Below are 12389 nucleotides of genomic sequence, written 5' to 3' on the forward strand. Positions count from 1 at the left end.
TCGGAGACTCTGCAGGACATCCCCCTTACCTTTTGATGCACTGCAAATTCAAAAGGGGAACCGCATAGTATGGCAAGGCAGGGAGATGCATGTTTTTGTAGTGCAACAAGTAGGCACTTGATTGTGTGGTGCACTAGAGAGGCTGAAGTGAGACGGTGGGGTGGTTATCTATTATTTGTTTTGGTACTGTTTTCTTACATGTACAGAGGTCCAAAAGCTGTAATCGATACTCAAGTTAAAATTTTAGTATTGATCCAGCACTGCCTGGTAATCAATACGGAAAGTGTCTCATGTTAAACAAAAAACTAAAAAAATAGAGAGAAAGATTACATCTCATCTTCAAGAGACAAATCTGATGGATTTATTGGCATACAAAGATAATAAATGTAAGGCAAAGAGCAACCATTTATCAGAAAAGGGAGTGAAAATATCAAGATGATTCTCTACTGTATGGATTTGCAGGCTTGCATATTGAAAGTGAGCCCTATCCACGGTGTGTTATGTGCTCAGAATTCCTCACCCATGGCAGCGTGGAATCTGTTAAACAATGCATTGCAGACATGCTAACAATATTGAATTATTTCATCATACAGACAGCACGGTCAATGGGAAATCATACCTAAAGAAAGGAAAATTTCTGATATAGCACAACTGGCATAGTTGATAGCCTAGTGTAATCCTTCCTTCCAACACTATTTATTTCTCTAGTATATTTTCACATACAAGGTATAGCTCATGTTCTTTACAAGATGTCAAAAATAGTTACATAAAAACTGCTCAAATTAGGTAAGAATAGTAATAAACAATTAATAAAAAATAAATCAATGTGAGCTTACATAACATAGAAATATAATTAGTAGAAAAAAGTCTGTGTATATACTATTGCATTCTGAGTCCCTAATGATGAGCCTGATAAAAAGTTCAGATGACAGGGAGGACAAAAAAAAAAAATCTAGATAAGGTGGAGAGAAAATAAAACAAATCTGCAGGGGTTCTAATGCCAAAAGACTACCAAGCCCACTCTGGGCATTTTACCTAACAAAAATATTCTTAAGTTATGCCTTATTGTTTTCAGGCCTAGTCTGACACAGTGAGTTTCATGGACAGCTGGGGCACCTGCCTTCATTCAAGTATCACAGGTGGGCGCACAGTGCCTTGCTCAGGTGGTGGTGGTGATGCAGATGCCACCATAGAAAACCAGAAAAGAGAGGAGTGAAAAGAAATGATTAGTTAAGATTCTAAATTCCTGAAGAATATGATAATATAATTCTATGCATGTATAGTGTATTACAAGAAGAGCTAATATGTAGGAAAGAAAAGACCAAATTAAAAAGGTGTTTTTTAGGTGTTATTTTTAAATGATCCATGATGTTATTCTGGTGTATGTCTATTGGAAAAGTATTCCAGATTTTTGTGCATATCAGCAAAATGCGGCCTCATGACTTCTTTTTTGCTTAGCTCTTACAGACTGCTATTAGAAGGTCTAAGGTTATGACTTGGAATATAGGGGGACAGGCACTGCAAAATATAAGAAGGAGCCAGATTATTTAAAGCTCTACATAATGTTAGTAGTATTACACAGTTTGCATAGTTTTGTTTGTCTTGCTGCAGCTACAATGAGTTAAGTCATGTATGGTGATAAGTTTGCTTGTTAGTTTGAAAAAAAATCCCACTTTTCTGCAGTGATGACCAGGCTAAAGGCCAATTGATTGAATGAGCCTTGCAGATTGAAATATTTGAACTCCAGTGAGATGAATCAACTGATAAAAGTTGTTCTGCTTAGGTACTTATATTCATTAAGTGATGCTTTGATTAATTTCAAGTTAGTTAAAAAAAATTAAATGGGTGTTGGCTTGTAGATGCGCGCATTACCCTCATGTTAAAATGGAGCATGGGAGAAAATAAATCTGTGATCTAACTGGCCAATCTAAAATGAGTTCCAAAAATTAGTTTGTAATAAATGCTACCTATGAAGGGTGACCTTTTACACTTCTCTACCTGGTAATGATGAGGTTAAATAATTGTGAAAAGCCAACACCCTCACCCTACTTTGTCCTTCCCACCCCTCTACAAGAAACCAAAAACAGGAGAGCTAATTCAAGTTTCAGCCATTTTAATGAAATATTGATGAAGATAAATAACCCAAAATATACACTCAGGAAATCAATCTGACATCCCACAAAACCATTAGCACAAAATCACTATAAGTACAGAGATTTATGTATTTTTACAGACAGTTCAGTCCAAAAAAATATATGGTTTAGCAATTAATGGTGGTGAATGTGAAATGTGAAAGCCAGGTAAAGAGTTTGTACCTGATGACACCAAAATTCACCGTGGTTAATGTTGGGGAGCTCTCGTTCGCTTGCCATCCAGAAAGGGTACTTCACCAGCTGAACACTGAGCATGTTGTCTGAGGTGGTGAGTGGCCACCTTTCCCACTGCAAACCTCTCCCAAAACAATGATCGGCCAGTCCTTCGTCAGCTGGGGGTGTTTCCACCAATGCCGTCACCAAAATCTTTATTTTAAAGTGAATGTTTTTCAAATCAAAAGTTTATAGCTGTCTTCTTCTTTTTTCTTCTTGCTCTAAAGCTTGTTTAAATAGCTTCTGGTGACTCCAAAACTGGTGTCCATGGCCATCCCTAACATCCACCTGGGAACAGTCATGGTAAGGGCTGTCATTAAGGGCTACCCCACTTTCACATATCAGAATAACAAAATAAAATGACAGCACAGGTAATTGAGAAAAAGACACTATGTGGCAGTGTTATACGGAATTTATTTTTTCTTTACAGAAATGTATGATGTTCTTCCTTATGTGAGTGGATGGAAGTCATGTAGCTATGTGTACCTTGCAACATTGAATAAGTTTTTGTATATTTGTGGGTTCTACAATTTTTATGGCTTGGTTTCATTTGTAATATTAATGTTATTCTTCAGATTTTTTTTCATCCCATTACATTATTTTACCCGACTTTTGTGTTGTATTAACAACTTGGGGCAAAGGTAGAGGGCACAGAGGTGTTATAGCCCAGGGGCATGGGATGCATTAATCCAGCTCTGAGTAAAAGGGTGAGTTACCAAGAAAGCAGAGTGTCCAGACAATTACTGAAAACATACAGGTAGATGGGACGTGAGCATGTAGTTGGCTATTTTAAAATGTATAGACCATAGTTTGGTGTAACAGCACAGTGATTGTTTTATTTATTCCATTGTATTTTATGCTTTTGCTCCTCTTATTGCGATCAGCTATCCCTCAGATGCTGTAACAGTTCTGCTTAAATTCTCCATTTTGTATATGTGAGCCTGTTGAAGAATTTGCTTCCTGGATGTGTTCCACAGTTTTAGTCCTGTTGTCTCATGTGGTCCTTTCTTCTCACATTGGCTTAAAGAAATGCTTCCCAGTTACCAGTATAGATCTGTGTCCTCCTATACAGCCCTTATCAGGTGTTTCCCTTGTTCTCATGTCATATTCATGTGCTTCCTACACCTGGCAACCTCTTGCAATACACCTGTATAATTGTTTATATCTGTTTGCACAGCTTTTTTACAGCTTTGATATTACTGTTAAAGAGAGAGAAGGTCCCAGCATGTACAGAGTCAGAGACCGTCATGCTTTTTTCCTCTGAATCATGTTATTTGTGGTGATGCTTGGTCAAGGAGTTGCTTTGGATACAAGTCCTCCACACCATTTTAACTGTTATTTTAAGAACACCTTCCTTGGGAAGCTTACAAAGTCTCCTGAGTGCCTATCTCTTTAAATACATTCCAACAGAGTAGGAGGCAATGGGGTTGGAATCTACATAAACAATAAAGAGAGGCCAGAATGGTTCCATAATGGAATGATTATAAATATGGTAAACTGCTCTGTTCCTTAAACATCCACCCATATTTTAACCTCTCCACTTATTTTTTGGGAAACTGGAACCTATTCTAGCAGCATGTGCCACAAGGAAGAAAAAATCTCTCATTAAGACATGGAGTATAGGATCTACTCCGTCACATGGCACCTTCATCTAATGGCCAGTGAACCACTCCCTCAAAATTCTTTCCAGAAAAATAAGATGGATGGTTTGTGACATTAAACTTTTTTATGTAACTTATAGTGACTTCCATCCATCTATTATCCAACCCGCTATATCCTAACTACAGGGTCATGGGGGTCTGCTGGAGCCAATTCCAGCCAACACAGGGCGCAAGGCAGGAGACAATCCCTGGGCAGGGCGTACACACACACACACACACACCCATACACTAAACACACACTAGAGACAATTTAGAATCACCAATGCACCTAATTTGGACTGTGGGAGGAAACCCACGCAGATACGGGGAGAACACTTGCCAAACTCATTTTGATTATATTATGTATAGGCAATAATTTAGTATCACAGACAGCCTTTACCAATTATATAAAAGACAAAAAAGTGTCAGATACAGCAGTATACAGGATAATGCAATATCTGCAACTTTATGGAAGAAGAAGCCCCCGATATGGAAAAATGGCCATCCCTGAGAGAGCAAAGTGGCAGTATTAAGCCAGTCTTATTAGATGACCGCAGAAAGTTCCAGTGGAGAGAAAACTGAAAAGATTATTATTTTTATTATTAACCTTTTTATTCACTACAGAATTACAGAGGTGTTCCTTTATGAAATGCACAAACCCATTCAAGCAGTTTAGAGTTACAAGATAGCCTGGTGGTATATACAGTATTGTATGGGTATGTGCACTGAGCGTTGTATTGTGCTTTGAAGACACTGGAAAAGTAGAGGCATCGATGTTCTTAATAGATCTAGAAAAGATGCAAAATTGTGCTTTTTTAGTATTGTTTATTTTTAAACTAGCTGAAATACCCAGCGTTGCCTTGGGGGGGTATGGGGGGATAAAATGTTTTTTTCAATTGTTTGAGAAAAACAATTAAAAAAACACAACTTTAAAAATAAACATTATTTAACAAACAATGAAGACTCACTAATGTGCTTGTCTTGTGGTGTTATATGAATGTTATCATCCAGTTAACACTCAGAACTGGCCAACTCTATTTAATTTGAAAAGCAACAAGGGCACGTTGGTGTTCAAACATAAAGAATGCTGGCAGTCGCCTCCAGTTCACCCTCTGGTGGTCGTTCCAAGTGTGAACTGGATGATAACATGCATACAAGACCACAAGATCACCCCCCACCCTACCCAGAATGGGGTGGGTTAGGGCCGATTTCACCCTACAGTATTTTTAGTCGACTAATGAGAAACGTGTACCAAGTTTCATGAAAATCGCTCCAGCCGTTTGGACATGATGCTGGAACATACATACATGCACACATTAACTTTTATATATATACAGTAGATGAATCTGTACAGGAAGCATAACCTTCTGAAGTTTGCTGTATAATATTTCCATGTCGTGTCCTTTTTAATTTTAAAACAAAAAAAAAAAAATCAAAACGCCCTTTTGTTTCTGTTTTAATACTTCTCATTTTTTCCCTTTCCTAAATATACCCCTAGAGGAACATTTCAAAATATTGTCATCTAATCTGCTTAGAGCACGCATGCTGCTGTTCTGAGTTTTGTGCTGTCCTGGTGTTTACATTTTGAGAGGAGAGTGTCGCTTATTTTTAGTGACAGCAATGCTGTGCCCCAAAGCAGTTTCACTGGGTGAGTCTAAATAAATTACTCAAGCCTTTGTTATAGAAAATGGAACTCTTTATTTTGTCATGCTCTATTACAGTATCATTGCAGAATCAGAGCTAAAAAGGATGCCGACAACTGAAAAGCTCAAGGTTTCTCATTTGAATATATGCTGGTACATTATATACTGTGTCATTACTGGTATGTCTTATACGTAACTATAATGCAAAAAAATTGAGTGGCAATCCTTTTTATGACTAATGTGAACTACTTGTGAATATGTCTGTGCATCCTGGGGTGATGGTTATTTTTACCCTTTAGAGCTCATTTTGTTTTTGCCGATGGTTGCCGTCATATCATTATGGATAGGTATTGTATTTTTTATTATAATGTCCAGTTATGTCTTAATCAATTAAAAAACTAAAATTGGCCCAATGAAATCTTAGTCAGTCAGAGATAGCGGCAAAATATACATGCGTCATACAATACCCACAGCTAAATTGTGTCTGGGTTTGCAGCAGTTTTGAAAAAGCAGCACTCTAGAAATTTTTCGAACTCAAAGATAGGTTCCTAGCACCTAGCCATTTTCCAATTTTTGCATTGATTCTGTTGGGATGTGTGGCCTGATATGTGTTATAGTTGTGTATGCAGTACTGACTACTGAATAATGAACTCAACGGAAAACTCATTGTCTATGAAATAATACACTAAGATCTCTTTATGTGTGCCTTTCTAACATTTTATTTAAAATTTCATATCAATGTTAATCAGTTATGAGTTGATTTGTCTTGTGATTGTATCATTTATAGTCTGATATTTTTTTCAGTGAGCAGTAATAGAGGTGCTATACCTTAGTGGAAACAACTTTGATTATGTCTGCACTCATATTATCTTACTCATATTCATATTCATATTATCTGAAATTAGAAAGTATCTAATTCTCTCTTAGAGGCTGTGTATAAAACTTCTTCAAAACCTGGCAGGATCTAATCAATAGCATTTTAGAATAGGCGTTTAAATTGAGGAAGCGGATTCTGTTTTCTTTTTTTATTCTATTTATTTTTATTTATTTATTTATTTAATTATTTTTCCTACTATTAAAGTTTTATTCTGTTGGCCTAGCTCTTGGTTCAATAAAAAGAAAAAAAAACTTTGATTATGTCTGGGGTATGGCCAGTCACCCAATTTTTTAAAATTCGTGTGTCTTATTGAAAGAGTACTAGGTGCCTACGTATATATAGTTCAACTATATATATCAGTTTAGGCTGCATGAAAGCCTTTATTTGATCTCATCTGTAATATTAATGACCATCAACTGAATGGTGCACAATTATTCAAAACAATGTTATACAGTAATTATTATATCTTAATTCCTTATCCATCCATCCATTTTCCAACCCGCTGAATCCGAACACAGGGTCACGGGGGTCCGCTGGAGCCAATCCCAGCCAACACAGGGCACAAGGCAGGAACCAATCCTGGATAGGGTGCCAACCCACTGCAGGACACACACAAACACACCCACACACCAAGCACACACTAGGGCCAATTTAGAATCGCCAATCCACCTAACCGGCATGTCTTTGGACTGTGGGAGGAAACCGGAGTGCCCGGAGGAAACCCACGCAGACACGGGGAGAACATGCAAACTCCACGCAGGGAAGACCTAATTCCTTATGTGTTATATTAATTAATTATGTATTAAATAAAACATTCCTCTTTTTATATTTATATTCTGGGTGACATGGTCACATAGTAGGTTAACTGAGAACTCTTTGGGCTTGTGTAAATGAGTGTGTGTGTATGTATGTGTGTTTAATTCAGCAATAGGGAGCATATCCTTTATAAGATATGCCATTAAGCAAACATTTAGTAATAGTCAGCCTTACATATCTGTTTGAATACACTTTTGCTCATTCTTACAAAAACATCATCAAATACTTAAGATTTCCAGACTGTCTTTTTTGAAAGATATTTTATGTTGGGTTGGACTTTCACTGGAGAACCAATTTTCCATTCAAATTCAGTTTATGTACAGAGGGTCTGACATTCCCTGTAAATTAACCTGTAATTGCTCCAGGGGCGCTGTACAATGGCTGACCCTGCGCTCTGACCCCAAGGGGTATTTGAAAACTAACAAATTCCTAATACAAGAAATTGTATAAGGCGAAATAAAGAACAAAATTATTTTGATGTGACTCTGCACTCATTGTTCCGTCAATGATTGACATTACCCAAAGTGTCTGCACTATCCTGCTTTCTTCTGTATTCTGTTGGTTGTTGAACCACTGCAATAGCACCATAGTGGTCATCAGGATCACACTGCATGACATGAACATGTCTGTACTTAGTCATGTTCAACAGACATATACTTTTGAGAGTGAGTAGTCATTTTTCAGAGAAAAGCTTTTTTGATCTTTGTTGTATAGCTAAGATGCACAGTCCTTTAGGTCCATGTTTTTCTTTGCTGTTTACTATAGTTGATTTGCTATTATATTTAGCGTGTGATATATTGGGGCTCACTAGGTGCAGGTTAATTAGGCAGGTGCCTGTTGACCTCACAAGATCTAGTAAGTGGAGAAAACTCTTTTGGGCTCTACTTAATATAGCCATTTAGCTTCCCTTTTATGATGTTAGTGTTAGGTTTTCTTGGGATTACAATTTAGCATATTTAAATATAGGTTCTTGGTGAAGAAGGAAAACAGGAGAGGAGACAAAACACACCCCTTGAAAAATCATGTGCTCAGTGCCTGGAACAACAAAAAGTGATTGAAACTCACCTAGCTTCACTCTCTTAACATCAGAGATCAATTGACATGTGACATAACGAAAATTCATATTGAGTTGGCATATCTATAAAACAAGGTAATACTGTCATCTAGTTCTGTTCTTCAGCTAGGTGGAAATCACTTTATGATTGCTTAAATTATGTCCATTTATTAAGCTGATTAATGTTTTCATCGTAGAATATGTATAGGTTTTACAGCAATGCATCCACCACTCCATAAAATGCAGGACTGTTTAAGACTTTGGGTGTTTCCTCTTTAATTCTTTTCCCTGGTCTAGCACCCCCTTTTAGGTGTTGGTGCATCCAGAGTTTTATGGTGGAGTAAAGACCTGGTTTTGTTTCACCTCTGTTTTACGAAGCAGTTTGTCTATGTTTATGCATATCAACACATGTGAGTTATCTTTTAATACAGTTGATTAACTCTCATAGATATAAAAATAACTTTGCAGCCCCCTTATCTGCAAATACCTTCTGGTAGGTGTTGTCATTTTCTGTTTCCTGACTGCTTTTCTAAACTGAGAAGCTAGCATTCAGTGGAACCTCAAAAGACAATGTTGGCAAATTATTTTTAGTTTACATATACAGTAATTAAATCACGTGTATAAGCCGGAAAAAAAAAATGCTAATGTCTCTGGCTTGTAAAGAAAATAGTTTTAAGATTTCTGTTGACCTCTGGGATATTGCAGGAGCATTTTGTTATACAGTAACAAAAAAAGAAAGGACATACATACTTAACCAAATGAAAAAGTCTCTTTGTTACAATTAATGAAGTTACATTTTTTTTTTAGATACTAATCAAAATGACGAAGCTCTGCCAAATAAAATGTGCCAACAACAGCCTTTTGAAGCCATGTCCCTAAGGGAGGTGACAACACCCTCACTAAGACTTCCTCTTGCTATGTCTCTGGCTGTGAAGTCTCTTCAGCTTCCTGCACAACAGGGGGCACCAGCTGCCTGTCCCAGAAATTCCCCACCACTTCAAGAGGAAGCACCACAGTCAGGTGGAGAACAGGACCTGAGTATAGAGGAGCTATGTAAGCCCCTCTACTGTAAACTCTGCAATGTCACCCTAAATTCTGCACAACAAGCACAAGCTCATTATCAGGTAAGAGCAGGAGGGCTGGAAATAAATAAAAAAATATATTGCGTCTACTTAAGTTCTAAGATCCCATACGCCTTACTCTCTTACACACTACTTGATAATTTATTCTAAGTGGTTCTTCGCGTGAAGAAAATTCTCTAAAATTTTGAAAAATCTGCCCTTAACAAGTTTCCCTAGTGTCCCCGTGTTCTTGAAGAATTTATTTTAAAATAACAGCTGGGGTACACTGTGCTAATTCCTTTCATAATTTTAAATATACTGCTCAAAAGTATTAAAGGAACACTTTTTAATCAGAGTATAGCATAAAGTCAATGAAACTTATGGGATATTAATCTGGTCAGTTAAGTAGCAGAGGGGGTTGTTAATCAGTTTCAGCTGCTGTGGTGTTAATGAAATTACCAACAGATGCACTAGAGGGGCAACAATGAGATGACCCCCAAAACAGGAATGGTTTAACAGGTGGAGGCCACTGACATTTTTCCCTCCTCATCTTTTCTGACTGTTTCTTCACTAGTTTTGCATTTGGCTACAGTCAGTGTCACTACTGGTAGCATGAGGCGATACCTGGACCCTACAGAGGTTGCACAGGTAGTCCAACTTCTCCAGGATGGCACATCAATATGTGTCATTGCCAGAAGGTTTGCTGTGTCTCCCTGCACAGTCTCAAGGGCATGGAGGAGATTCTAGGAGACAAGCAGTTACTCTAGGAGAGCTGGAGAGGGCCATAGAAGGTCCATAACCCATCAGCAGGACCAGTATCTGCTCCTTTGGGCAAGGAGGAACAGGATGAGCACTGCCAGAGCCCTACAAAATGACCTCCAGCAGGCCACTGGTGTGAATGTCTCTGACCAAACAACCAGAAAGACTTCATGAGGGTGACCCAAGGGCCCCATGTCCTCTCATGGGCCCTGAGCTCACTGCCCAGCAGCATGCAGCTCGATTGTTGTCAGGCATGTATACAAGAACACAGGGGCCATACAAAGTGCTGCGTACAATTTTGAGTTGCTGCAATTAAATTTTGGCAAAATGGACTAGCCTGCCACATAATTTTTGCACTCTGATTTTTGGGGTGTCTTTGAATTCAGGGCTCTGTAGGTTGATCATTTTCATTTCCATCAAACGATGTGGCATCCTTTCGTTCCTAACACATTACCCAGTCTATATCAGTATAGATATCCAGGAGGATTTCTTTTTCCCATTGAGATCTGATGTGTTTTCAAAGTGTTCCTTTAATTTTTTTGAGCAGTTTACTTCAATCACATCACCTGTTAAACTCTATTTGCTTAAACTGAAAAGGTTAAACTCCTTCAATCTCTAATAGCTCATACCATTTAGTGCCAGAATGGTGTGGTTGTTGGAATCTTGCTCTGTATCTTGGTGTGACGATGTGGGTTCTGGCTCCACACTCCCATTGCTGTTCAGGAGCCCTTCAACCCAACACCGTCGGTAATGTTACCGATTGAGCTAGTCAGTGGAGGCAATAAACATCTGAACAAGGGGATGGTTGAAAGTGAAACAGTGCTTTTAATTAAAAACAGTCAACAAAAACAGTGTTCAAATAAATAGTGCAGTTCATTCAAAAGTTCTTCATTAAATAAATAATCCATTAAAAGAACGTGGAGGTTAAAATAGAAAAAAAACAATCCTTTAAAACGAGAGGTTTAAAATGTTCTTTAGGAAGCAGTTTTTTTAAAAAACCAAAAACAACAAGCTCGGTGCCTTCTTTTGTGCTAGCGTCACCTGCTTCTCCCAGTTGGGCTTTGCAGCAGGCGAGACGCTCTCTGCAGCTGCCCTCTACATCTCACTCTCGAGACTGGCGACCTCCCGAACCCTGGCTTCAGACGGCACTCATCCCAGCCTCAGAGACTTGGATTCCCACAACGGCCAGGTCGCCCACGTTGAGGATTCCAGCACCAAGTCTCTAGCCTTTAGTCACTCCCGCTACCTGATCGCTCAGCGGGAGCGACATCTAACTCCAACGCCTGGGTGTAGGCCCAACACCCCAGGCCCTTGCAGCTGCCCGTGAGCACTCGTTCGCTCTCTCCCTCTCTCACACACCGACCTGCTTCCTCATTCGCTCCTGGTAACCTCCGTCCTCTTTCGTTTCCTCTCCCTTTTCCTTTCTCTCTGATCTCGATCTTTTTTTCATCCTCCCAAAACCAACTCGCACTTCTTTTTTTTATAACGCGAGGGGCCATCGCAGCTGCAGCATTAGCCACGGGAGCAATCACGGATGTGGGCAGTTCCTCACCTGTGCACTCGGTGAGAAACGCCCACATCGTGGAACCGCCCCGTAGCATGCTATGGCCCAACAACTCCTCGCTAAGCCGCAGCGAGAGCGGTGATTATTTAAAACGAATGGCCACTGCTCAGTGAGCTGTGGACTCGCTATACCACACTTGGGAGCATCAATTATAAAATATTGTCTTCAGAGAAACGGGACAGTTAGGGAGGCCAACTGAGAGAAAGGACTTGTATGGATAGTCTGGGCAAACATTTTCAAATAAATAGAAATTTATTTAGAAATAATGAAAAATTAATGGAGGAAGAGTAGTAGAGGCAGAGGGTGGGATTGAATGGCTATTACTCAGGCACACCAGCCATTGGTTGTTTCTAAAATATGGTGGTCAGGTAGATTTCAATGATTTCTCCCCCCTAAATTTATCAATTTTTACCATTGTTGTATTTTACAGGGAAAAAATCATAGCAAGAAGCTTAGAAATTTCTACGCAGGCAATCAGCAGTGTACTGCTATCAGATCACCAGAGGGAGTGGAGCCACAAGTGTTGCAGGTCCCATCTGCCCCAGCTGGAGCCACAACAGAAGCAACTACAAGTCAGGTGATAAAAATGGCATTGTCACTTTGTTAAAG

At 39.0% G+C, this 12389-nt stretch overlaps 1 protein-coding gene across 5 annotated transcripts in view; it reads left to right on the top strand.

The window, feature by feature from the left end:
- Positions 1-12389, top strand: part of zmat3 (zinc finger, matrin-type 3) — a 181093-nt gene that overhangs the window by 12614 nt on the left and 156090 nt on the right. For all 5 annotated transcript variants that reach the window (XR_005634325.1, XR_005634326.1, XR_005634327.1 and 2 more), the window contains exons 2-3: positions 9204-9520; positions 12211-12357. Coding sequence is in view for 2 of the 5 variants with exons in the window: in XM_039758739.1 (XP_039614673.1) it covers positions 9204-9520; positions 12211-12357 (464 nt within the window). In the remaining 3 variants the exon portion in view is untranslated. The remainder of the gene's footprint in view (positions 1-9203; positions 9521-12210; positions 12358-12389) is intronic.

This window comes from Polypterus senegalus, chromosome 1 (assembly GCF_016835505.1).
Source record: "Polypterus senegalus isolate Bchr_013 chromosome 1, ASM1683550v1, whole genome shotgun sequence".
Taxonomy (NCBI): domain Eukaryota; kingdom Metazoa; phylum Chordata; class Cladistia; order Polypteriformes; family Polypteridae; genus Polypterus; species Polypterus senegalus.